The sequence below is a fragment of the Bos indicus genome, chromosome 6 (assembly GCF_029378745.1).
Source record: "Bos indicus isolate NIAB-ARS_2022 breed Sahiwal x Tharparkar chromosome 6, NIAB-ARS_B.indTharparkar_mat_pri_1.0, whole genome shotgun sequence".
In the NCBI taxonomy this organism is placed as follows: Eukaryota; Metazoa; Chordata; class Mammalia; order Artiodactyla; family Bovidae; genus Bos; species Bos indicus.
Window position 1 is genome coordinate 72076456 of NC_091765.1, and position 24729 is coordinate 72101184.

At 36.1% G+C, this 24729-nt stretch overlaps 1 protein-coding gene across 3 annotated transcripts in view; it reads left to right on the plus strand.

The window, feature by feature from the left end:
* Positions 1 to 24729, plus strand: part of CEP135 (centrosomal protein 135) — a 75150-nt gene that overhangs the window by 14344 nt on the left and 36077 nt on the right. For 2 of the 3 annotated variants that reach the window (XM_019962782.2, XM_070791466.1), the window contains 8 exons: positions 293 to 421; positions 2515 to 2730; positions 5559 to 5624; positions 8202 to 8340; positions 11993 to 12216; positions 18079 to 18231; positions 19108 to 19260; positions 24255 to 24332. In XM_019962782.2, coding sequence (XP_019818341.2) covers positions 293 to 421; positions 2515 to 2730; positions 5559 to 5624; positions 8202 to 8340; positions 11993 to 12216; positions 18079 to 18231; positions 19108 to 19260; positions 24255 to 24332 — 1158 coding nt within the window. The remainder of the gene's footprint in view (positions 1 to 292; positions 422 to 2514; positions 2731 to 5558; positions 5625 to 8201; positions 8341 to 11992; positions 12217 to 18078; positions 18232 to 19107; positions 19261 to 24254; positions 24333 to 24729) is intronic. The other variant, XM_070791465.1, reaches the window with a different exon arrangement.

Sequence of the window (24729 nt, forward strand, 5' to 3'; positions counted from 1 at the left end):
GGAGAGGAAAAAAAAAAAACATAAAATTGGAAAGAATCTCTTCAGTAAAAATACTTATGAAACCTGTGTTGACAATTCTTAGGTTGAGATTTTCTGTGTATATTTTTGCTCTGTATAAATGTATCTCATAATACCATTTATGTGTCAGTAACATATATGAGTGTTAATCTTTTGTATACATTGTGGGGCATAAGAAAAATGGAAGTATATTCAAATAAACGTTTGTCCAGTATTAATCATTTCAGTTCAAAACCATATCTTTAAAAATGATAGCAGAACTTTATGTTTTCAGATTGAACTTAGAGAACGAGAGATAGAACGACTGTCGATTGCATTGGATGGGGGTCGCTCCTCTGATATCCTTTCTCTGGAGACTAGAAATAAAGCCAACGAAAAGCTTATTGCTCATTTAAATATTCAGGTAACGACTTTATATATTTCACTGAGCATATAAAGTTGTAAGTGTTTTTAATGGTCTTGGGTTTGTAAAGGTGAAAGAGTTGTTTACTTGGGTATTTATAGCAGAAAAGATTTCATAGAGTCAAAGTATCCAAAATTGGGTACAGCTGTTGAAAAATCCTGTTTTTATATTTAATGAGGTGCAGGAATTGATATACCACAGTGATACGTGTTTAAAAGAAAAGAATAAACTGAAGGTAAGAAGTAATCCTCAGTTTGCTTTAAAAATTGTGTATATACATTCAGAGAGAGAAAACACTAGAAGAAACTATGCCAAAATACACTAATAAAGGTTTATCTTTGTGTGGTGACATAGTCTTCTCTATGATTTTCTCCATTTTCAGAATTTGTATTTCTTTTATAGTGTAAAAAATATTACTTAAAAAATAAATATAAAAATTAAACATAACAGTTTTTATTGAACTATGTAGTAGTTTGCCTTGCCATGCATTTGACCTAAGAGTGAAAGAGCAAGAGACTTCTGTGAAACATGACAAATGACCTTTAGAAATTTTTTTTTAACTGAAGTATAGTTGAGTTACAGTGAATGTTAGTTTCTGATATACAGCAAAGTGATTCAGTTATCCATATTATATATGTATTATTTTTCATATTCTTTTCCATTATGTTTTTTTGTTTGTTTTTAACTGCACTGGGTCTTCTGTGCTGCACGTGGGCTTTGGTTTTGACGGTCGGGGCTACTTTCTAGTTGCAGCGCACAGGCTTCTTGTTGAGGTGGCTTCTCTTCTTGCCAAGCTTGATCTCTAGGGCACACAGTCTTTTAGCAGTTGCAGCTGGTGGGCTCAGTAGTTGCCTTTTTCAGGGTTAGTTCCCCCGTGGCATGTGGGATCCTAGTTTCTGGATGAGGGGTTGAACTAGTGTCCCCTGCTTTGGCAAGTGGATTCTTGACTACTGGACCACTAGGAAAGTCCTTCCATTGTGTTGTATTACATGCTGTTGAATGTAGTTCCCTGTGCTATATGGTAGGACCTTGTTTATTTTATATACAATAGTCTGTATCTGCTAATCCCAAACTCCTAATTTATCCCTCCCCAATCCCCTCTCCCCTTTGGTACCCATAAGTTTGTTTTCTGTGTCTTCGAGTCTGTTTCTGTTCTGTAAATAAGTTCATTTGTATTTTTTTTATTCCACATATAAGTGACATCATGGTGTTTGTCTTCTTTCTGACTTCATTTAGTATGATAATCTCTAGGTCCACTCATGTGTCTGTAAATGGCATTATTCCATTCTTTTTTATGGCTGAATAATATTCTGTTTTGTACACACACACACACACACACACACACACACACTGCATCATCTTTATCCATTCATCTGTCAAGGACGTTAGGTTGTTTCCATATGATCTTTAGACATTTAGATATCACTGCTGCCTGAACTGTAGCCAGAGTAGATTAAGTCCCAAATATTAGCATAGCAAGAGAGCAGTGCTGTTCAGTAGAAATAGGATATGAGCCACATGTGTCATTTAAAATTTCCTAGTAGTCTAATTAAAAAAAGTAAAAACAAAACAAGTGAAATTAATTTTAATAATGTATCTACTTAAATATATCCAAAATGTTATTTCAACATGTAGTTGGTGTTGTCAAATATCATTGGCATATTGTACTATTTTTTTGTACTAAGTCTTTGGACTCCTCTTTGTATTTATAGCACACCTCTGGACTAGCCACATTTTAAGTGCTTAGTAGCCATATGCAGATCTAGTGGCTTCTGTGTGGTACAGCACTCCAGACTAATATTATCATAGTGGTAATCTTGTCATATATTTAGAACTCTATGTTGGGAAAAGGTTCACACAAATTTCTTACTTATCCTTTCCTTCCATGCTTGAAAACTGAAGACATATATATATTTTTACTAAACCACACATCAGCAGTTTTACAAATAAAAACAATATAAATTTGAAAATGTAAAATAGCTGGAGTTTTAACTTTCAGTATTTTAAAAAACACAGTATTTTGAAATATTTTGAAAGTTCAGTATTTGATAATTTTCCGATTTATTAACTTATGAATTACAAATTCAATTTAGGTTGACTTTCTTCAGCAAGCTAATAAAGATCTGGAAAAGCATATACAAGAGCTTATGGAAACCAAGGAAACAGTAACATCTGAAGTTGTTAATTTAAGTAACAAAAATGAAAAACTCTGCCAGGAATTAACTGAAATAGACCAGTTAGCACAGCAGTTGGAAAGACACAAAGAAGAAGTGCTCAAGACTGCTGACAAAGAACTTGAGGAAGCAAAGGTACATCTAGGCTATGGGGGTGCTCGTCAATTCTCCTAGAGAGGAGTGAGCTTGAGTTCTTTTGGTATCCTATCCAGGTCTTTTGGTTTGTTTTGTAATTCAAGTTTTTTTTTAAGTGTTATTTACATGCTCTAAATGTTTGCACTTTCTCCAGTTGTTCGTGTGTCTTTCTGGAGCAAATCTATTTTTATGGCAATTTTCCAGATTCCTCCCTCTTTTCATTCAAGATTTTCATCTGTCCTTTCTCTACATTATAAGCAGGCTTCTGAAGTTTGTCCTCTAGGTCATTATGTGCTCAGGAGCCCTTTAAAGGTATTTTTTGAAACTATATATGTCCTTGCACATTTTTAAGTTGGTAGCTAACATTTTTCATCTTTAAATAGATGCAAAGGATGTAATTTCTAATCAGTTGTTAAGATTGATCTCTTAAAATAAAATTGTCATATTGTTCTTATAAATATAACCAGCAGAATCCAAATGACCCTTCTTGAAATCCCCACAAAATTGTATCTTATTGTAACATATTTTATGCTTGAATATCTTTTTATGATAACTATCAAATGTCTCTGCAATTAAAAATACATGAATTGAAATTTTTTTAATTTAAAAATATCCTGTGACTATAAGGTTCAGAATGTTAGCATTTTCCTGTAAAACGTGTTATTATAATTATTAGTAGTCAGTGGATCAAAGTGACAGATGTAGCACAAATGTTGGTAAATACTTATCAAATAAAAAAGTAAAATTGTACTGAAAGTACATCTTTTAGTAAGATATAATGGGAGAAAATAGCATCTTAATTAAAGGCTTTGATGAGCCCCAACATTTCAGGTGTTGTCTGGTACTTCAGAAGTTTTTTATATGTAGAGGTATAGTATGAAATTAGAAGCTTGCCTTTCTTTTGAAAAGTGGGTAAAAGGCAATTGTGGAAGGGTAGGTGGGAAAGAAGAATTCACATGATACCTAGACCACAGGTTTTCAGGTATATAATTTTTAAGAAGGATATTTTCAAATTAATCCAGATATTGATTTCATAAAACTGTATGTATATGATAGTTTTGCATAATACTTGGATAATCTTTATATTATCCCAAGCATGAGTATAACCTATTAATAGTTTTAAGGTCACTACTTTATATCAACTAAATAAAATGAATTAATCTTATACAGTGTCATCTCCATTAATTAGTAGAATAGAAAGAAACTACCTCAACATAATCAAGGCCATAGTGAAAAGCCCACAGCTAACATCATACCCAGTGGTGAAAGACTGAAACCTTTTCCTCCAAGATTAGAAACAAGACTAGGATGTCCATTCTCCCTACTTCTGTTCAACATAGTACTGAAAGTCTTGGCCAGAGGAAATAGGCAAGAAAAAAGAAGTAAAAGCCATTCAAATTGGAAATAAAGAAGTAAAGTTTTGTTTCCAGATGAAATGATATGTGTAGAAAACCCTAAAGATGCCAATAAAAAAAAAAAAAAAAAAACAGAACTAATAAATTCAGCAAACTTGCAGGATACAAAATCATTGCATAAGAATCTGGGTGCATTTCTATATTAAAATCCAAAAAGAAAATTAAGAAAATAATCCTGTTTACAATAGCGTCAAAAAGAATAAAGATCCCAGGGATAAACTTAACCAAGGAGGCAAAAGACTTGTATACTGAAAACTATAAAACACTGCTGAAAGAATTTAGAGACAGAAATAAATGGAAAGATATCCTGTGTTCATGGATTGGAAGACTATTGTTTGAATGTCCCTACTACCCAAAACAATCTGCAGATTCAGTGTGATCCCTCTCTAAATCCCAGTGATTTTTTTTTTTTTTTTTACAAAAATAGGAAAAAAATCCTAAAATTCATATGGATCTCAAGGGGCCCAGAATAGCCAAAACAACCTTGAAAATGAAGGAAACATAATTAGTGCAATTTTTAAAAATTGTTTATTTTACCAGGTCTTAGTTGTGGCATGTGGGATCAAGTTCCCTGAGCAGGGATCAAACCTGGGCCCCCTGCGTTGGGAGCATGGAATCTTAGCCATTGGGCCACCAGGGAAGTCTCAGTTAGTGCAGTTGTAATTTTGCTTTTATGACTTTAGTTTCTTTGCAGTGTTTCTGTGTCTCATTGCTTTCCTTTTCCACTTTCTTTTGCATATTCTCTCATGTGTGCACAACATACTGAACACTGTCACACGTCACGTTGAAAGTAGTTGAGAATGACAACTTGGCTCAGTAAAAGATTCCTGTTAGGTCATAATATTTTAATCTTGGCATTCAGCACTCTTAGTTGCCATTTAGAGGATCCAGGTTGATCGTCTCCTGGATGAGGGCATGGCAACCCTCTCCAGTATTCTTGCCTGGAGAATTCCATGGACAGAGGAGCGTGGTGGGCTACCGTCCATGGGGTAGCCAAGAGTTGGACACGACTGAGCGACTAAGCACAAGCACAGGGTGTTAGTAGTGGGTGGTGAAAGAGCAAATAGGATGGGAAAGTCAGGAAATGACAGGGCTGGAAGAGGAGTCCTAAAAACCAGGGCTCAAGGAAAGTCCTACAATTATACAGACAGAAGAAGATTTTCAAGGGCCTCTCTTGTTGCACATGTTACAAATAGGTCCCTATAAGCATTTAGGATACCAGAAATTGAAGAGAAACCTAAACTTTGCCTCCTCTTCATTGAAACTGAGGCATAGAGCTGGCTAAAACTTTTGCTCCCCCTGATGACAGGGAACATGAATTACTCAAAAATGACTTGGCTTCATTTTCACTGTCACTTAGTGTTAAGTATCCTTGACTTTTAGGTATGTACCTAATAAGCTTTTTATTCCTAGAAAGAGATTAAAAAAAAGCTTTCTGAAATGCGGAATCTTGAAGAAACAATGGGAAAACTTCAACTGGTGAGTAGGTTTTGTATTGAATTGCCAGAATTTTCATTAAGAAAAATTTTATGTTTTATTTTACTTTTTTGTTTACTAATTATAATTTACCTATCATAATGTTTACTGTTTCAAGTGTACAGTCCAGTGGTTTTGATATAGATACAAAGTAGTGCAGCCATCACTACTAATTCCAGAACATTTTAATCACTCCAAAAAGAAACGTCATACCCATTAGCAGTCACTCCTCATTTTCCTCTGCTCAACCTCTGACACACACTAATCTGCTTTCTGTCTCTCTAATCTATAATTTGCCTATTCTAGATATTCTATGTAAATGAAATTATACAATATATAACCTTTTATGTGTGACTTCCACTTAACCCATTGTTTTCAAGGTTCATGCGTATCATAGCATGTATCATTACTTCTTTTTTATGGCTAGTAATATCCCATTGTATTATATATTTGGTTACATTTATATTTTATAATTCTTTTTTTATATTTCTAGAAATTAAAAAAAATTTATTGTAATAGAGTTGATTTACAATGTTGTGTTAGTTTTAGACATACAGCAAAGTGAGTCAGTTATACATGTATCCACTCTTTTTTATAGATTCTTTTATATATATATATATAGGCCATTACAGAGTATTCAGTGGAGTTCCTTGTGCTATACAGTAGGTCCTTATTAATTTTCTATTTTATATATAGTAGTATGTATATGTCACTCCCAGTCTCCCAGTTTATCCCTCTCCCTGCTTACCCCCAGCTAACCGTTAGTTTGTTTGCTACATCTATAATTGTGTATCTGTTTTGTAGATAAATTCATTTGTACTCATTTTTTAGATTTCATATATAAGCCATACCATATGATATTTGTCTTTCTCTGACTTATTTCAGTCAGTATGTATATTTGTATACTTCTTTAATCTCATATATAATAGGTAGCAAGTTACACTCAAATTTGGAAAGCCTGTTAGGAATTTTATATTATTTAAATGACTTCATGACTCATCAGTTTACTAATATTAAAACTAAAAACTGATAATTACTTGATAAAATTGTTGACCTTTATTAAAAAGGACTCAGTTTTCTTTTAATTATTTTTTTTGGCAGTACAAACCATCTTACTAGTCATTTTGTTCATTCTCGTGGTCTTCAAATGAGACAACTAGTAATCATCCCAGCATAAACCTGGATTTAGCCTAACCTAGATGTAATCTTATAGTCTAGAACCGGCAGAAAGAATGTCTTGCGTACAGGTAGAAATTCCTAGGTGGTCACCTGATAGATTATTGAGAATTTTTTAATAGCCTGTTAAATTGGATGAGTCTCCATTAATATTGGAAACAAAGACTAGTACTAACTTCCAAGTTTTCTCATTAATTATACTCTTTTTACAGTCTAGTGGTAATATTCTGGTGGCAGTCATGAGGCAAATTAAGCGAAGCCTTTTGTGATACACTGGCTCATAACTGAGCCATAACACCAGTTAGGTGTTCAGTAACTGGTTTTTGTATGTTCACTATGAACAGCGTATCACAATGACTTTCTATTTCATCCAACTGCTTTATCAGGTAGTCAGTTCAGCTGAACACTGCTAAACATTAGCTAAACCTACTAGATGTTGCCCACTCTTGAGTTTCATAGATATGTAAAATTGTCCCATAAAGTCAGAAAATGTAAAATAGATGTTTTGATGATGTTTTCACTATAGTGTAAGCTCCGTGAGGACAGGGATTTTTGCTGTTTGTTCACTGCTGTTTGTAATGCACACTGTTTGCAGTTGTATGTGATTTATAATACTGTCTCAGAACTGTGACCAAGTTTCAATATTGTTGCCTGACAGCAAGATGTAGTTACTTTCTGACCTTTCTTATTTTTTCCATTGGTGTTACATTTTATGTATTTTTAAGATAAATGTTAACAATATTATTAGCTGCTGCTACTAAGTCGATTCAGTCGTGTCCGACTCTGTGTGACCTCATGGACTGCAGCCTACCAGGCCCCTCCGTCCATGGGATTTTCCAGGCAAGAGTACTGGAGTGGGGTGCCATTGCCTTCTCCGATATTATTAGCTAACATTTATTAAGTACTTGCCATGTGCTAGACACTGTACGGAGTGTTTCACATTCGTAGAATCATCCATAGATGAATCTATAGATGAATCATTCATAGATGAATCCTCGGTGTCCAGGTGCTGGTCTTATCCCCATTGTGCAGGTGAGACTGAGAATAACCCTGTGCTTATATATACCTGTGGTAGTCTTAGAGCACTGTCTTTACTTTTGCTTTTCTTTAAACATAAAAACGCTTTAAAATTTTTTATTGAACAAGTCATATTCACTTTTTTGAAAGACAATATGCTAAACAAATTAAAAGAAAATAAAATCCAATAATTCTACTACTTTAGAAGGGAGCACTATTGAGTTTGGGTTTTGTGATGCTTTTAGCCTCAATTGAGAATTAACTTTAATTGAAATGGTATATATTTGACTGACTAAAAGTGTATGTATGTGAATTACTCTTGAATAAATGTGTTTTCATGTTTTGTAAAGTTGCTAGAAATCTTAATTTTAGTATTAAAATTTTCAGGAATTAAGCTTATGTCATAAAGAAAAGGAGAGGCTGAGTGATGAACTCCTTATAAAATCAGACCTGGAAACTGTTGTTCATCAGCTTGAACAAGAAAAGCAAAGACTTAACAAAAAAATTGAAAGTTTTGCAGTTACAGGTAAAATATAAAATGTTAATAACTTAAAAAGTGTGATTTCCTCTTAATGTTTTATTTTTAGCAGTAGATGATGTTTCTTTTTCATTCATTCATTCAATAAATATTTGTTGAGTGTTTGCTGTGTATCAGAAACCAGACTAGGCATTGAGATATAGTAGAAAATCTGTCTCCTTCAAGAACCTTACAGGAACCTTTTATATTCTGTCTAGTTGGTACAGGGAACCCCGGTTGAATATTTTCTAATGTAAATTTATCTTTCTTTGAGTCACATGATAATAGAATTAAGACTATGAGGAAGACCATTATGAAATAGTGGGAAATTGAAGTACAGAATCATTTTAAGTAAATGCAGTTTTATCACCTTCAGGTACACACACACAAACACACACACTTGAAATAGGCTAACTTTCACATACACACACACACACACACACACACTTGAAACAGGCTAACTTTCTGCCAGGTACCTTATCCTAAATGAATTGGTTTAAGAAACATGTAAGAATCCATTCATTCATTCATTTGACAAATGTTTATGAGCCTGTAGTGCTGGGATGTATAAGGTAAACAAGATACACAGGCCCACTGCTCTTGTGGAGGCTATAATCTAGTCAGAGAGACAAACTGGTAGCACATAAGTGAAGAAATCAATTTCAGATGGTAAGGGTATTAAATAAACTGGGAGGGTATGCTAGAGATCAGCTGATCAAAAGGCTTAGTGATGGACACCAAGCCATATGACAATCTGGGGCAATTTTCCAGGCAGAGGGGATGGCAAGTGTAGAATCCTGGTACCATCAAACTCCATGTGTCTGAGAAAGTGAAGGAAAGCCAGTGTGCTATTTTAAGAAAATGCTGTATCCTGGGCTCTTCAGCATCTATGGGGATAATCTATCTGACCCCTTCTCTGCTTAACCAGCTGTATGACTTGAACATGTTACTTAACGTTGCTTCAGTTTCCCTATCTGTGTGGTTAAGATGGCACCTAACCCAAAAGGTTGTTATGAGGATTAAATGAGTTCATATATTATTAAAGTGCTTAGGCCTACATTTGAAAGTTTGCAGTTTTACTTCTTTCATGCTATCTCTATCCTGCCGTTTCAGCATAATCTTTCACATACCTGAAACTCCCTTGTTTCTTTGTGTTTTGAATGCATCCTCCTACCCAAAATCCAGCCATGGATCAACTAAAACATTTACACGTGAGCAGCTAAGCACTGCTTGCATGTGCCCCAGTTGAGTTCAGTTCAGTCACTCAGTTGTCTGACTCTTTGTGACCCCATGGACTGCAGCACACCAGGCCTCCCTGTCCATCGCCAACTCCCGGAGTTTACTCAAACTCATGTCTATTGAGTCAGTGATGCCATCCAACCATTTCATCCTCTGTCGTCCCCTTCTTCTCCTGCCTTCAATCTTTCCCAGCATCAGGGTCTTTTTCCAATTAGTCAGCTCTTCGCATCAGGTGGCCAAAGTAGGAGTTTCAGCTTCAGCATCAGTCCTTCCAATGAATATTCAGGACTGATTTCCTTTAGGATGGACTAGTTGGATCTCCTTGCAGTCCAAGGGACTGTCAAGAGTCTTCTCCAACACCACAGTTCAAAAGCATCAATTCTTCGGCACTCAGCTTTCTTTTTAGTCCAACTCTCATACCCATACATGACCACTGGAAAAACCATAGCTTTGACTAGACAGACCTTTGTTGGCAAAGTAATGTCTCTGCTTTTGAATATGCTATCTAGGTTTCTCATAACTTTTCTTCCAAGGAGCAAGCATGTGCCCCAGACAGTAGCAATAGCACTGGAAGTTACATGGCCCTGAACCACAGCGCCCCCTTCAGTGAGGTATGGAGATCTCACTCTATATTCCTTACAGCTTGATCTCCTACTCTGCAGGGAACATATTCAAGTATTTTTCATTCTCAGTAAACCCATTCTGAGTAGATGATCTTACCTCCAGTTTTGCTAAAAGAACAAGCCGTCAGGGAGGCATTCCATGTTTCGTGTCCCCAGATCTTTAACCTGTCCACCCTTATCTTCCCTGTTAGAGTGGAGCCATTTGGCTTTTATGATAGGCCACTGCCTCCATCTGTTCTCTAGGTCCCATTCTCTCTCATTTTAAAATGCTACATATTATCTCTTTTTGATAACGTTAGCCTTTGTACTGTTTTTTCCCCATTGGTATTCAAACATGCTTTTCCCTTTTCCCATTCTAAAGCAAAAACTGTGACCCATTCCTATCCAGCTACTCTTTCCTCCTCATTATAGCTTTTACATCTTAAAAAGTCATTCATACCTGCTTTTCTGCTTGATCACTGTCTATGCTTTAGCACCTCTGCTGCTGCTAAGTTGCTTCAGTCGTGTCTTGACTCGGTGCGACCCCATAGACAGCAGCCCACCAGGCTTCTCTGTCCATGGAATTCTCCAGGCAAGAATACTGGAGTGGGTTGCCGTTTCCTTCTCCATTTACCACCTCAGTCCACTCCAGTTTGCTTCTCTCCTTCTACTTCACCAATAAAACTGCTCTCGTTAAGGTCACCAGTCACCTCCATTATACTAAATGCAGTGAACACTTTTCATTCATCAGTTTATTTGACTTACCATTTAAGGCATTTGCCCATTCCTTCAGCTCTCTTGCTTTCTTAACCTCTCTGGTCACTCTTTAGAATGAATTCTGCTATTCATCCTCTGGATTGTATTGCATGCTGTTCTTTTGTGGCTCTTGCCCTGCTACAATTAGAATAATTATTTGACCTTGGACATGTTTTTCGTACTTGTATTCTTAGCTCATGCTGGACATACAGTAAATGCTCAATAATTATCTGTCAAATGAATGAAAGAAGATGGTAAGTGAATTGGAATATGTCTTGAAAATCACTTCATGCTTTTGAATTGTAAAGAACATCAGTTAAATTAGATTGAGCTATACAAAATTGCCAATATTAGGTATATTCCCAGGTGGTCCTAGAGGTGAAGTACCTGCCTGCCAGTGCAGGAGACATGAAAGATGGGGGTTCCATCCCTGGGTTGGTCAGATCCCCTGGAGGAGGGCATGGCTACCCACTCCAATATTCTTGCCTGGAGAATCCCGTGGACAGAGGGGCCTGGTGGGTTACAGTCCATGGGGTTGCCAAGAGTCAGACACGACTGAAGCGACTTAGCATGCATGCACGTGCACAGGCTACTTGTGACTCCTGAAAAGGTAATTTCTGTGGTAAAAGTTAATAATTGTGCTTAATTGAGGAAAGACTAGTTGTTTTGTGTATACTATGTTAAATTTAAGCTTAATGTTAAAGTCACTCATAACCAGTTTTAACAGGTAAATTTTCTTTTAGTGCATTTTCAGGTCACCAGAGAGTAAGTACCATGTGATAATTTATTGTTCACTGGGTAATATACTAAATAGTACCCAGACTTGTATATGACAAAAGCAGGACTTGACTTATTGGATTTTATTTAAACTTTTAATATAATTTTGGGGTTTTTTTTTCTCTTTCAGCACTTACCTCTTTGATATTGGGCAGTTGTAGGTGATATGCAAAACAGCTAATGATTTTTAATAGCTTTCATTGTAAAAATTATTGATATAATTTATTTGGCTGATTATACATTTTATATGCAACATTGTTTTAAGATTTTATTACTTTAATTTGCAGAAAGAGAACTTACTGTGGAAGTTGAGAGGATGAGACTAGAACACGGAATAAAACGACGAGACAAGTCACCTTCTCGTTTAGATACATTTCTGAAAGGTATAGAAGATGAACGAGATTTTTATAAGAAAGAACTAGAAAAACTCCAACATATAATACAGCGAAGATCTTGCTCTAGAAGTCATTCTACATGTGAAAAAACGCCAGTATTTAAAACACTAGAAAAGGTAATACCTCTTTGTGAGTGTTTGATAAGGCAAGAAAGATCTTTATGAGCAAACTTTTGATTTATTATTGTAATAATGTAATGTTATTCATACTTATTTTAAGAAGTCTTTTTTTTTATTCTTTTTTTTTAAATTTTATTTTATTTTTAAACTTTACATAATTGTATTAGTTTTGCCAAATATCAAAATGAATCCACCACAGGTATACACGTGCTCCCCATCCTGAACCCTCCTCCCTCCTCCCTCCCCACACCATCCCTCTGGGTCGTCCCAGTGCACTAGCCCCAAGCATCCAGTATCGTGCATCGAACCTGGACTGGCATCTCGTTTCATACATGATATTTTACATGTTTCAATGCCATTCTCCCAAATCTTCCCACCCTCTCCCTCTCCCACAGAGTCCATAAGACTGTTCTATACATCAGTGTCTCTCTTGCTGTCTCGTACACAGGGTTATTGTTACCATCTTTCTAAATTCCATATATATGCGGTAGTATACTGTATTGGTGTTTTTCCTTCTGGCTTACTTCACTCTGTGTAATAGGCTCCAGTTTCATCCACCTCATTAGAACTGATTCAAATGTATTCTTTTTAATGGCTGAGTAATACTCCATTGTGTATATGTACCACAGCTTTCTTATCTATTCATCTGCTGATGGACATCTAGGTTGCTTCCATGTCCTGGCTATTATAAACAGTGCTGCGATGAACATTGGGGTACACATGTCTCTTTCCCTTCTGGTTTCCTCAGTGTGTATGCCCAGCAGTGGGATTGCTGGATCATAAGGCAGTTCTATTTCCAGTTTTTTAAGGAATCTCCACACTGTTCTCCATAGTGGCTGTACTAGTCTTTCTTAATTTTCATTTTTGTAGTCTTCTGTGACTTTCTGTGACTTTAGGAACACTGCATTAATTAGGAAAACTGCTTAAGAAAAAAGTATAACATACTGATTCCTGGAAATTAAGGAAGATTAAATAGCTAATTATATATATGGGAAGAGTGCAGGGGCATCTGAGCTTCCAGAAACTGGATCCAGGAACTCATGCTACTGGATACCTCCTCTCTTTCTAATCTTTACTTTTGGTATCAGCTACATTTTCTTTCTTTGAGTAGAGTGGCTTTATCTACATGGCAGGCTATGTGGCTTCATGCCATTCCCAGCCTTGGACCAGTCAGAAAGGCAGGCCACATTGTCCAGACCAGGCATCTTCCATGATAACTGTGCAACAGGAAAGGGTAAAAGATAGCAGTGAGCACTGGACAGATCATCCCCTTTGTCCACTAAAACCACGTTTGCAACTTGATGGTCTAAAGATGTATAAGGTTAATGATAATGCATAAGAGAGTAAAAACATGTCCTCATTTTAGGTCTTACTTATTTTCAACATTTTATGACTATCATTTGTGTTTAGATTTTTCTTTCTTTTAAACATTGGAGTTAGAGGATTCCTGGAGGCTTCTATGACCCTAACATTATCTACATACTGGATAAAATTAGAGAAGTTGGAAGTGCAGTCATTAAAACTCAGGACATTTGATTTTAGAGTTGGCTGCATTTCCCAATGCTGTCATCTTTTTCCTGAAGATCTTCTGCCTATAGCCAAATGGTTTTGAGACATTTTCTGATTAGACTGCTTTTTAACCTCCTTGGCTCGTGACTAAATTTGATTTAGAGTGTTAGTTTAAACACTGTGCTTTGTTATCTGTTAAGAGCACAATGAATTGGTGGGAACATACAGTGTAAGTTAATTTATGTGTACTGAGTTGGTTTTTAAGCTCCATATATACTTAGGAATCAAGAAAAATAAATCAGTTGATCACCTTCATTGTGTGGGACAGTCTTCTTCAAAAATGTTGATTAGTTTAATCAACTTATTAAGTAGAACTGAGTGGATAAGTGTCTCAGTACTTTTAAATATTGGATTTGTTTGCTTGGTGTGAATTCATGGTTGAAAGATAACTTGAGATACGGGTAAGGTACTGGTAAAATTAGGAGAGGCCTTCCCCCTTCATCTTATTTAGTTTCTTGAAATGTTCTAATGATACCTGACATAATTCATTTTGTAAAGTTTAGAAAGTTGGGACCTTGGTAGCATTTTAGAGTCCCAGTAGTAAATTTCAGGCATGGTAGGGAATAATGGGTGATGTATATGAGTGAAGTAGGTGGAGTGTAAGACAGTTGTGAGTGCTGTGAACTAAGGAGTAAATTCCAGCCTAAAACTGGGTGTTTTAAACATGTTTGGAAACAGTTGTTGGCAGACAACATAGACCTCTCTCAAGCTAGATTTAGTACAGGCTGAGTTTTCAACCGCTGCTTTTTATAGCAAATTGTTGGGCAGAGTTTCCTGGGATTGCTGCAACTCAGAAAAAATACTGACATTTTTCATATCAGTGATTTTTATCAACAAGATACCCATTGGTTCTTTGTTGTCTGTGTAGGGACAGCACTGGTCTCTTTGACCTTGTACTCACCAGACTTCCAGATGTGAGTTTTGGGTATAGTGTAATGGGAAATGCTTTGGAGTTGGAAACCTTATAGAAGCTTCAACTCCACACACTGGCTTTATGACCTTAGACAAGTTACCTATCTCATGGAGCCCTGGCTTCCTCATTTGCAAAGTGAGAAATGTGTCTATAACCTCTTATGAAGATTACATTACATAATTGTATAAGGGTCCAACATAACACCTAATTCCTAGTAAATGTTTTATTTCTTTATTATTTGCTGGTTCAAAGCACATCTGCTGCTGCTAAGTCTCTTCAGTTGTGTCTGACTCTGCGACCCCATAGATAAAAGCCCATCAGGCTCCTCTGTCCCTGGGATTCTCCAGGCAAGAACACTGGAGGGGGTTGCCATTTCCTTCTCCAAAGCACAGGTGCAGGTAGAAAGTTAGATTTAATTCAGTAGATGTATACTGAGAGCATGCTACGAATGTGGCATCCAGGATACAAGATACAGAAGACCTATTTCCTGTCCTCAGTCTAGCATTGTGGGTATGTGTGCATGAGTTTGTGTGCTTGTGCGTGTGTGTTTAGGAAAAATGGAGTGATAAAAGGGAATTATTAACACAAATACATACATAAAGACATATTTAGAGACATGGGGAATTCATTCATTTTACTGAATTATATGCTAAGCACTGAAGATGTGGTGAGAAGGACCTACTGTGTCTCTGAGGGCATTTGCATTTTAGTGGTGGTGGTGGTTGTTCAGTCCTTAAGTCACGTCTGACTCTTTGTGACCCCATGGACTGCAGCACACCAGGCTTCCCTGTCCTTCACCATCTTCTTGAGCTTTCTCAAACTCATGTCCGTTGAGTCAGTGATGCCATCCAACCATCTCGTCTTGTCATCAGCTTCTCCTCCTGCCTTCTGTCTTTCCCGGCATCAGGGTCTTTTCCAATGAGTTTGCTCTTCACACCCGGTGGCCAAAGTATTGGAGCTTCAGCTTCAGCATCAGTCCTTCTAGTGAATATTCAGGGTTGATTTCCATTAGAATTGAGTGGTTGGATCTCCTAGCTGTCCAAGGGATTCTCAAGAGTCTTCTCCAGCATCACAATTCGAAAGCATCAATTCCTGGGCTCTCAGCCCTCTTTATGGTCCAACTCTCACATCTGCATATGACTACTGGAAAACTAGCCTTGCCTATACAGACCTTTGTCAGCAAAGTGATATCTCTCTTTTTTAATACTCTGTCTAGGTTTTTCATAGCTTTTCTTCCAAGGAGCAAGCATCTTTTGATTTCATGGCTGCAGTCACCATCCACAGTGATTTTGGAGCCCAAGAAAATAAAATCTGTCACTCTTTTCACTTTCTCTGCATCTATTTGCCATGAGGTGATGGGACCAGATGCCATGATCTTAGTTTACTGAATGTTGAGTTTTAAGCCAGCTTTTTCACTTTCTTCTTTCACCATCATGAAGAGGCTCTTTAGTTCCTCTTCACTCTCTGCCATTAGGATGGTAACATCTGCATATCTGAAGTTGTTGATATTTCTCCTGGCAGTCTTGATTCTAGTTTGTGAGCCATCCATCCTGGCATTTTGCATGATGTACTCTGCATATAAGTTAAATAAGGAGGGTGACAGTATACAAACTCGATGTAATTCCTTTCCCAATTTTGAACCAATCCATTGTTCCATGTCCGGTTCTAACTATTGCTTCTTTACCTGCATACAGGTTTCTCAGGAGACAGGTAAGGTGCTCTGGTACTCCCATCTCTTTAAGAATTTTCCACAGTTTGCTGTGATCCATATGATCCATACATACAATCAAAGGCTTTAGCGTAGTCGGTGAAGCAGAGTTTTTTTTTTTTTTTAGTTCTCTTGCTTTTCCTATGACCCAGTGGATGTTGGCAATTTGATGTCTGGTTTTAGTGATAAAGACACATTAAATATCCGGTTGTGTAAATAACTTTATAATTTCATTTATAGTAAGTGTTAATGAAGAAAGAATACGGGAAATATTCAGAATGCTATGAGAGTATATAGAGGGAGATCTAAATTAGATTGGAGAATCTGGAAGGACTCCTTACGGAGAGTGGCGTTTAAGCTGAGACCGAGACAATGATGAAAACAGACTGTCAAATCCTTATTCATTGAGCTGTCCTTTTCTAAAATCTAGGCATACCACCTCCTTTCTGTAAAAATATTTTTATTTAAATATGGTTAAGTTATAGGTTTTCTTTTATCATTATTTAAGTGTTAATTAAGTCCTCACCCTAATTGCTTTTATCCTGTACAGATACATTTTACCCTTTAAGATGTCCAGATAGCTGTTCTCATTCATTTTTCCTTGACTTTTCTTGCTTAACCAAGAGGATAACTTATTTCCAAGTGGCAGGTGAAGGATCTTCACGGATATTTACCATTTACCAAGTGTCCTTTGGACATGGCATGTGCATAGTAGATATTGACCTAGATCAGGATGCTTTCCAATGTAGCAGAATACCAGATTGTCACTATCTGGGGCTTCTGCATATAGTACTTGAACATTAATATACCACAGACACCAGGTATACATTTACCATATTTATTTTCTACAGGAGGAAGTTAATGGTTTTTTTTTTAAGTTATAATGAAATAATAGGCATAATCTTGTTTTAGGAATGTTGGAAGTACTTGCTTATTCAGTGAATATCCTAATGTACACCGTCTGGTAGAAATATTTATATTTATCTGATTGCATAAAAAAAAGACCTCACCTAGGTTTGGTGCTGGGACAGTTGGGGGATGGTATGCCTGGGAAATTGATCTTGGATTTAGTCTTAGGAAACGCTGAGGAATGTGCTAGGCTGTTAGAGTTACTTGTACTGGGTGAGCAGGTAAGCAGGTATACACATACCCTCTTGATTCCTCCCTTGGAGAGGGTTATAAACTAGTGATTCCCAATTCCAAATGAATCAGAATCACCTGGAGGGCTTGATAAACCAGTTACTGGGCCCTGCCCCCAAAGTTTCTGATTGAGTAGGTCTGGGATATACCTCAAAATTTGCATGCCTTGCACATCCCCAGATACTGCGTGCTTCTGGTCTGGGGATTATACTTTAGTTACAACACCAGTATAAACAACTGGGGGAGAATGACAATTGAAGCATCTGATGGGATCTATTTAAGTAGCATCAGTGGCAGCTGGGTCTCTTGCTGGGAACTTGAAAGCCTGGAAATTTGCCCCAGTATTGCCAGCATTCTCTCTCCTGCTCTCCTTATAGATTAATAATTGTATTCTTTAATTACATTAAAGGAAGTTGTGTTCTTTTTGTCTGTTCACATCTTTCAGTCAGTCTCATCATCAGCATCCTTGTGGCAACCATGTGGTGATAATTACAACAAATGATAACTTCTGTCTTGAATTATATTTCAGGGTGATTACGACTCGGATATCCATCTCATCACAAGAGAAAGAGACGAACTTCAGCGTATGCTAGAAAGATTTGAAAAGCACATGGTGGATATACAGTCCAATGTTAAATTATTGACAGCAGAAAGAGATAAACTAAGTGTCTTATATAATGAAGTAAGATATTGATTATGTAACACCAGTTAACTGTAATGGAACCAGTATATATCCTTTATATTACCGTAGTGTATGGATCTTAGGGCTATTCCTTCATAGTTAGTAGTTTCTACTATCATCCTGTTCCCAAAGCAGAGATTTCTATTGTTTTTTCGTATTTATTTTTCCTCTTTTCTAGCCTGTCTATAGGTCACTTTGGGATAATTCCCTGTTTCTCAAACTGCTGAATGGGTCTCAGCCTGACTCTGAGTCAGGTGTGTCCTTGGGATTCACTCATGTTGGATTATGTGTATCTTACAGTGGGTAGCACTAACTAATTGGATACATTGGATATTAAGGACTTAGCTTCGAGGGATAGGGAGGGGAAATTCACTGTAAGTTGGACCAGTTACAAGCCGCAGTTGTTAGAAGGCAAGGTGAGTCTGAACAAAGCATGGTGTTTATCACCAAAATTTGTTCTCATACCAATCTCCCATGAAATCCTATTGCTATTTTGAGAGGAAGAGAAAGATATATGAGTTAAAAGGCCAAGTTGAAGAAGCTTTTTTTACTTTTGGAGTTTTTTTGGGATTCTGCAGTACAAATTGATCTACTTTCTGGGCTTTTCCTGCAGTTGGCTTAGATTTCAGCTTTCTTGGGTCTGCTTACTTAATTAGTAGTTGTCCATCTGCTATTTGGCTTTCAAAATTTTGTGGTTGGCACTTCTCTCCATCTTCTTGTCTTTTTGTTTTAATTATTACTATTATTACTCAAATCCTTTTACTCTCATTTTGGTGGCATTTGGGAAGAGAGCAAAAGTAGCATATGTTTAGTTTTCCTTTTTTTAACTGGGAGTATATCCAGTGTTTTTTAATTTATATCTTTTACTACTTTAAGGCTCAGGAAGAATTATCTGCACTAAAACAAGACTCTACCCAAACTACAGTTTCACATAATACTATTAGTCTTATAGAAAAGGAAAAAGAACTTGCATTATCTGACTTAAGAAGGATTATGGCAGAAAAGGAAGCTTTAAAAGACAAGTTAAAAGTAAGTAATTAGATTGACTTATTTTTAAAAGGTAATTTATTGAGAAAAAAGGAGGTCCTTTTTTATGTTTTCCTGTGATATAACTATTTTGAATCTAAATCAGGAGTTGGCAAACCATGGCCCATCAGCCAAATCCAGAACACTGTTTTTATATGGCCAACGTGCTAAGAATGGTTTTTACATTTTAAAATCATTGAAAAAAATTGAAAGAAGAACATTTCATGACACATGAAAAATTGTGAAATTCAGATTTCATTGTTGATAATACTTACTAGTGGGAATACTCATTCATGTACATGCTGCAGTGGCAGAGTTGAGTAATTGCAGTAAAAACTGTTTGGTCCACAAAGCCTAAAACATTTATTAACTGTTTATTTATAGAAAAGAACCAACTCTGATCTCAATAGGAATTCCCTCATATGGAGGGAGATTATCTTTTTTTTTTTTTCCTTAAAAAAAGCTTCATTGAGATATTCACATATCATAGAATTTACCCATTTACAGTGTATAATTCATTAGTTTTTAGTATATCCACAGACTTGTTCAGCCATCCCCACAATCACTTTTAGAGCATGTTCATTACCTCAAAAAGAAACTCTTGTACTGGTTAGCAGTCACTCTTAACATCTCCCAGCCTCCTCAGGCTTAGACAACCACTACATTCTCTCTCTAGATTTACCTCCTCTGGACATTTCATATAAATTGAACCATTCAGTATGTCTTTTTTTTTGTTTTTGTCTGGCTTCTCTAACTTAGCATAATGTTTTCAAGGTCCATCTGTTAGGTCATATGTAACAGTACTTTATTACTTTATATTATGGGGTAATATTCCATTGTATGGATAGACAACATTTTCTTTATCATTGGGGTGGTTTCTGCTCTTCAGCTATTACGAATAATGGTGCTGTGAACATTTGTATACAACTTTTTGTGTGGGTATGTTTTCTTTTGTCTTAGATGTATACCTAGTCATACGATAACTTTAATCATTTGAGCAACTGCCAGGCTGTTTTTCCAAAGTGTTTGTGTCATTTTTAGTCCCACTGGCAGGGGTTAGAGTTCTAATTTCTCTGCATCCTTACCAATATTTGTTACTATCTATCTTTTTTGTTATCATCATGCTGGTGAGTGTGAAGCAGTATCCTTTTTAATTTTGATTTGCATTTCCCCGATGACTAAAGTGCTTATTTTTATATGTTTATTTGGCCACTTGTATATCTTCTTTATAGAAATCTCTATTCAGATCCATTGCTCATTTTTTTTGAATTGGATTATCTTACTGAGTTGTAAGAATACTTATATATTCTCAATACAATCCCCTTGTCAGATATATAATTTGCAGATATTTTCCCTCCCTCATTCTGTGGATTGTCTTCTCATTTTTCTAGTATTGTTATTTGAAGCACAGATATTTTAAAATTTTGATGAAGTCCAGTTTAATTTTTTTCTTTTGTTTGTGCTTTTGGTGTCATATCTAGGGGGCAGTATTTTATTTCATAATCTCTCCAAAATGTTAACATACATAAAGCACTTAACAGTGCTCAGTACATTAAAAGAACTCAGTGTTAACTATTATTGTTACTATTAAAGCCTCCATAGTTTACTTCCAATAAATATTATTGAATTAATGTTTAGAAATTAGTACCTAAAGTTAAGAATAAGAACTTTTAAGTATTATAAAGATGGTCTTTATGTCATAGATTTTCAGTTCAAGTTTTGCCCCAACAGAGTACTTTTAATTTGAATCTTCTGAAAAATTACCTTCTAGAAAGTGCTTTTTTATAAAAATAAGTGTCACAGTTACCAAATGGAAAACTTCTGTGCAATATGGCAACTTTTAGTGCAAGCTACTGATTTATCCTTCATATCTATTGAAATGACTAAGGAATGTACAAGTAGGATTAAAAAGTACAGTAGTACCAAAAACTCAGAAAAAGTGACATTCATATTACCAGACTCTTTCTGGATTACAGGAGGCAGGATTTATGAGTTTACAACAGATTTTTTACATAAAAACTCAACTAATCCTCTCAGTCATTAAGTCTCCTCTACTAGTTTCCTGTTATTTCACTGCCCACCCAGTTTTTGAACCCAGGCATCATCACTGAGTCCTCTCTCCCTGAAAACTCCTATCTCTCATTTAAGCACAAAGTCCTACTGATGCTACTTCTAATAATATGTAACATGTGTTACGCCCTTTCCATGTGGGAAACTGTTCTAAGTGTGTTTTACAAGGGCTTTGTCAGTAAGTCTTCACAGTTGCCTTTTCAGTTGGCAGTGTTTACAGATGCAGTATCTGAGTTACAGTGAGTTTAAATAATTTGCTGAACCAACAGACACATGAAAAGATGCTCACCATCGCTAATCATCAGAGAAATGGAACTCAAAACCACAATGAGGTATCACCTTATACCTGTCAGAGTAGCTATTGTCAAAAAGACCACAAAGAGCAAATGTTGACAAGGATGTAGAGAAAAGGGATTGTTTGTACACTGTTGGTATTATAAATTCATGTGGCTACTGTGGAAAACAGTTTGAAGATTCCTCAAAAACCTAAAAATAGATCTATAATAATATATGATCCAACAATTCTACTCCTGGGTATATGCCTGAAGAAAGTAAAAAACAGTGATTTGAAAGATATATGTTTATAGCAGTGTTATTTATAGTTCCCAAGATATGAAAGCAACTGAAGTGTCCATCAATGAATGAGTAAGGAAGCTGTAGTATGTATTTTCAATGGAGTACCAGTTGGCCATAAAAAAGAACTAAATTTTGCTATTTGCAACAATGTGGGTAGACTTGGAAGGCATTATGCCTAGTGAGATAAGTCAGAGGAAAACAAATACTTTATGTTATCACTTACATGTGGAATCTAAAAAATGAAACAAGCTAGTGAATGAAAAAAACAAATACTGTATGTTACCACTTATATGTGGAATCTAAAAAAATGAAACAAGCTAATGAATGAAGAAAACAAATACTGTATGTTATCACTTAAATGTGGAATCTAAAAAATGAAACAGGCTAGTCTGAAAGACTCAGACTCACAGATACAGAGAACAAACTAGTGGTTACGGGTGGGGAGAGGGGTTGGGGGAGGGGCAAAGTGGAGTAGGGAATTAGATTTCCCTGGTTGTTCAGTGGTTAAGACTGCACTTTCAGAACAGTGGATGTGGATTTGATCCCTGGTCTGGGAACTAAGATTCTATATGCTGTGATGTGGCCAAATAAAAATTAAAAAAAATGTTTAAAAGAGGTACTAATGAGTTTGTATAAAATAAACAAGCTACAAGAATATATTATACAGCACAGCAAATATAGCTGGTATTTTATAATCATAAATGGAGTAAATCTTTAAAAACTGTGAACTATTATGTTGTATACCTAGGACCTATGTAATATTGTGAATTAACTATACCTTAATAAAAAAATAGTAATAATGATTTGCCCAAGATTACCCAGCTAATGAAGTCACAAAGACTCTGGCTCCTGAGCTCACAGTGGTTTCTCTTGCATCACTTTGCTTGTTTCTATTCTCCTATTACCATCCTATTCTGGCCATTATTCTCTCAACTGCACTAGTGTATCAGTGGCCTCTCAAATCTCTATTTTACAGTGAAGTCAGAGTCATTGTTCAAAGATGTAAATCTGCTTACTTCACTTCCTGTTTTAAAATCCATTAACTGTTCTCAGGGGCTTCTGTGATTGGTCCTTGCTACATCATGGTCAAGCTCAGCCCTCCCCACCCGCTACTCCCCACCCCTCATTTTCTCAACTCCAGGCTTAATGGACTTTCTCGTGCCCCTGTCTTTAACATAGGCTATTGAAAACTCCTTTATCCCTTTCAGTCTCCTCACCTGGTTGATTTCTATTCACCCTTTAGAGCCAGGTTAGTCATTTCCTTATACAGGAAGTGAACTCTGGATCCCTGATTCTCTTCCAGTACGTTGCCTTCAAGTTCCTTTTCCTAGCAAAATATTCATGAATTTTATTTTAATATCTTGTTTAAAGGTTTATCTTTACTAGACTATAATGTCTATGACACCAGAGACTTTATCTGTTTTACTGTATTCCTCACACCTTACTTGGTGCTTGGTATATAATATGTACTCAGTACTGGCTGAATGATTTAGTAAATGAAAAAAGGCCTCCAGTAGAGTGACTTTTTCAATGAAATATATAATCCAAACATCAGATGTCTTAACTTATTTTTAATAAATAGTAGTGAAAGTGTCAGTTGTGTCCACCTGTTTGTGACCCCATGGACTGGAGCCCGCCAGGCTCCTCTGTCCATGTAATTCTCCTGGCAGAGATATTGGAATGGATTGTCATTTCCTTCCTCAGGGGTCTTCCCGATCCAGGGATCTGGTTCTCTTGCATTGTAGGCAGATAGATTCTTTACCATTTGAGCCACGAGGGAAGCCCATTTTTAATGAATAACATGGATGGAAGTAAGAATTGGCGCGAAAAATTCTCGTAGAGCACAGCATATCATTTGTCCTGGACTTAGCATCAACAAGAGTCAGACAAGTTAATATAACCAAAAATAACAACACTTGTGTTTATATTATTGACCAGCTCCCTCTTGAAACTTTGAACTCTTGCATCACCCTGTAGTATTCTGTTTTCTGTGTCTTCCTGATCCCATCTGTTGTTCCTTTGTAGTCTGTTCCTCTTACGTCTCCTCTCACGAGGGCATACTTCTGGGCTTACTTAATTTGCTGGGTTTTTCCCTTTATCGTTGTGCTAATGGATTGATCTGTATAAATCTTTATAAATGAACCCATATCAGTCTGTGTCTTCTGTCACAGTCACACATGGAGGTGGAGTGTAAAAGATGAAGAACTCTTGTTTTTGTTTTCAACCAAAAGCATCATTTTTGTAAAATTTCTAGTGATTTTCTTTCTAAAGCATTTCTGTGTTATAAAAAGACAAAATAGTACTGTAGAATTGCATTGCTTATGAACATCTTCTATAAAATTCTCTTACAGCATCTCCAGGAAATGAGTGTTTTTGGAAAATCAGAATTAGAGAAAACTATTGAGCATTTGACATGTGTTAATCACCAGGTAATTTATCAAACTGGATTTGGGGTATATTTTTTTGTATGAATGACTATTTCAATTATATTTTAATGTACTGTATGTTTTTAAAATTACAAAATAATATTTTAGAGAAGCTGTTTATTGGTGACTGACTAGGAGTATGTACTCTGAAGATTGAGTACCTGGGTTCATATCAATACATCTCTGTCATCTGTTTACTGTAGGCAAATTTCTTAAACTTTTTATCTGTTAATTTCTTTGTTTGTAAGATAGAAATGGTACTCAAACTTATTTCTTAGAGTTTTTGTGAAAATTAAATGAATTAATACACATCAAGAACCTAGAATATTCGCTGCCATATCATAAGCATCCATTAAGTGTTAGCTATGATAGTTGTTTGCTCTTTTGTTTTTTTTTTAAC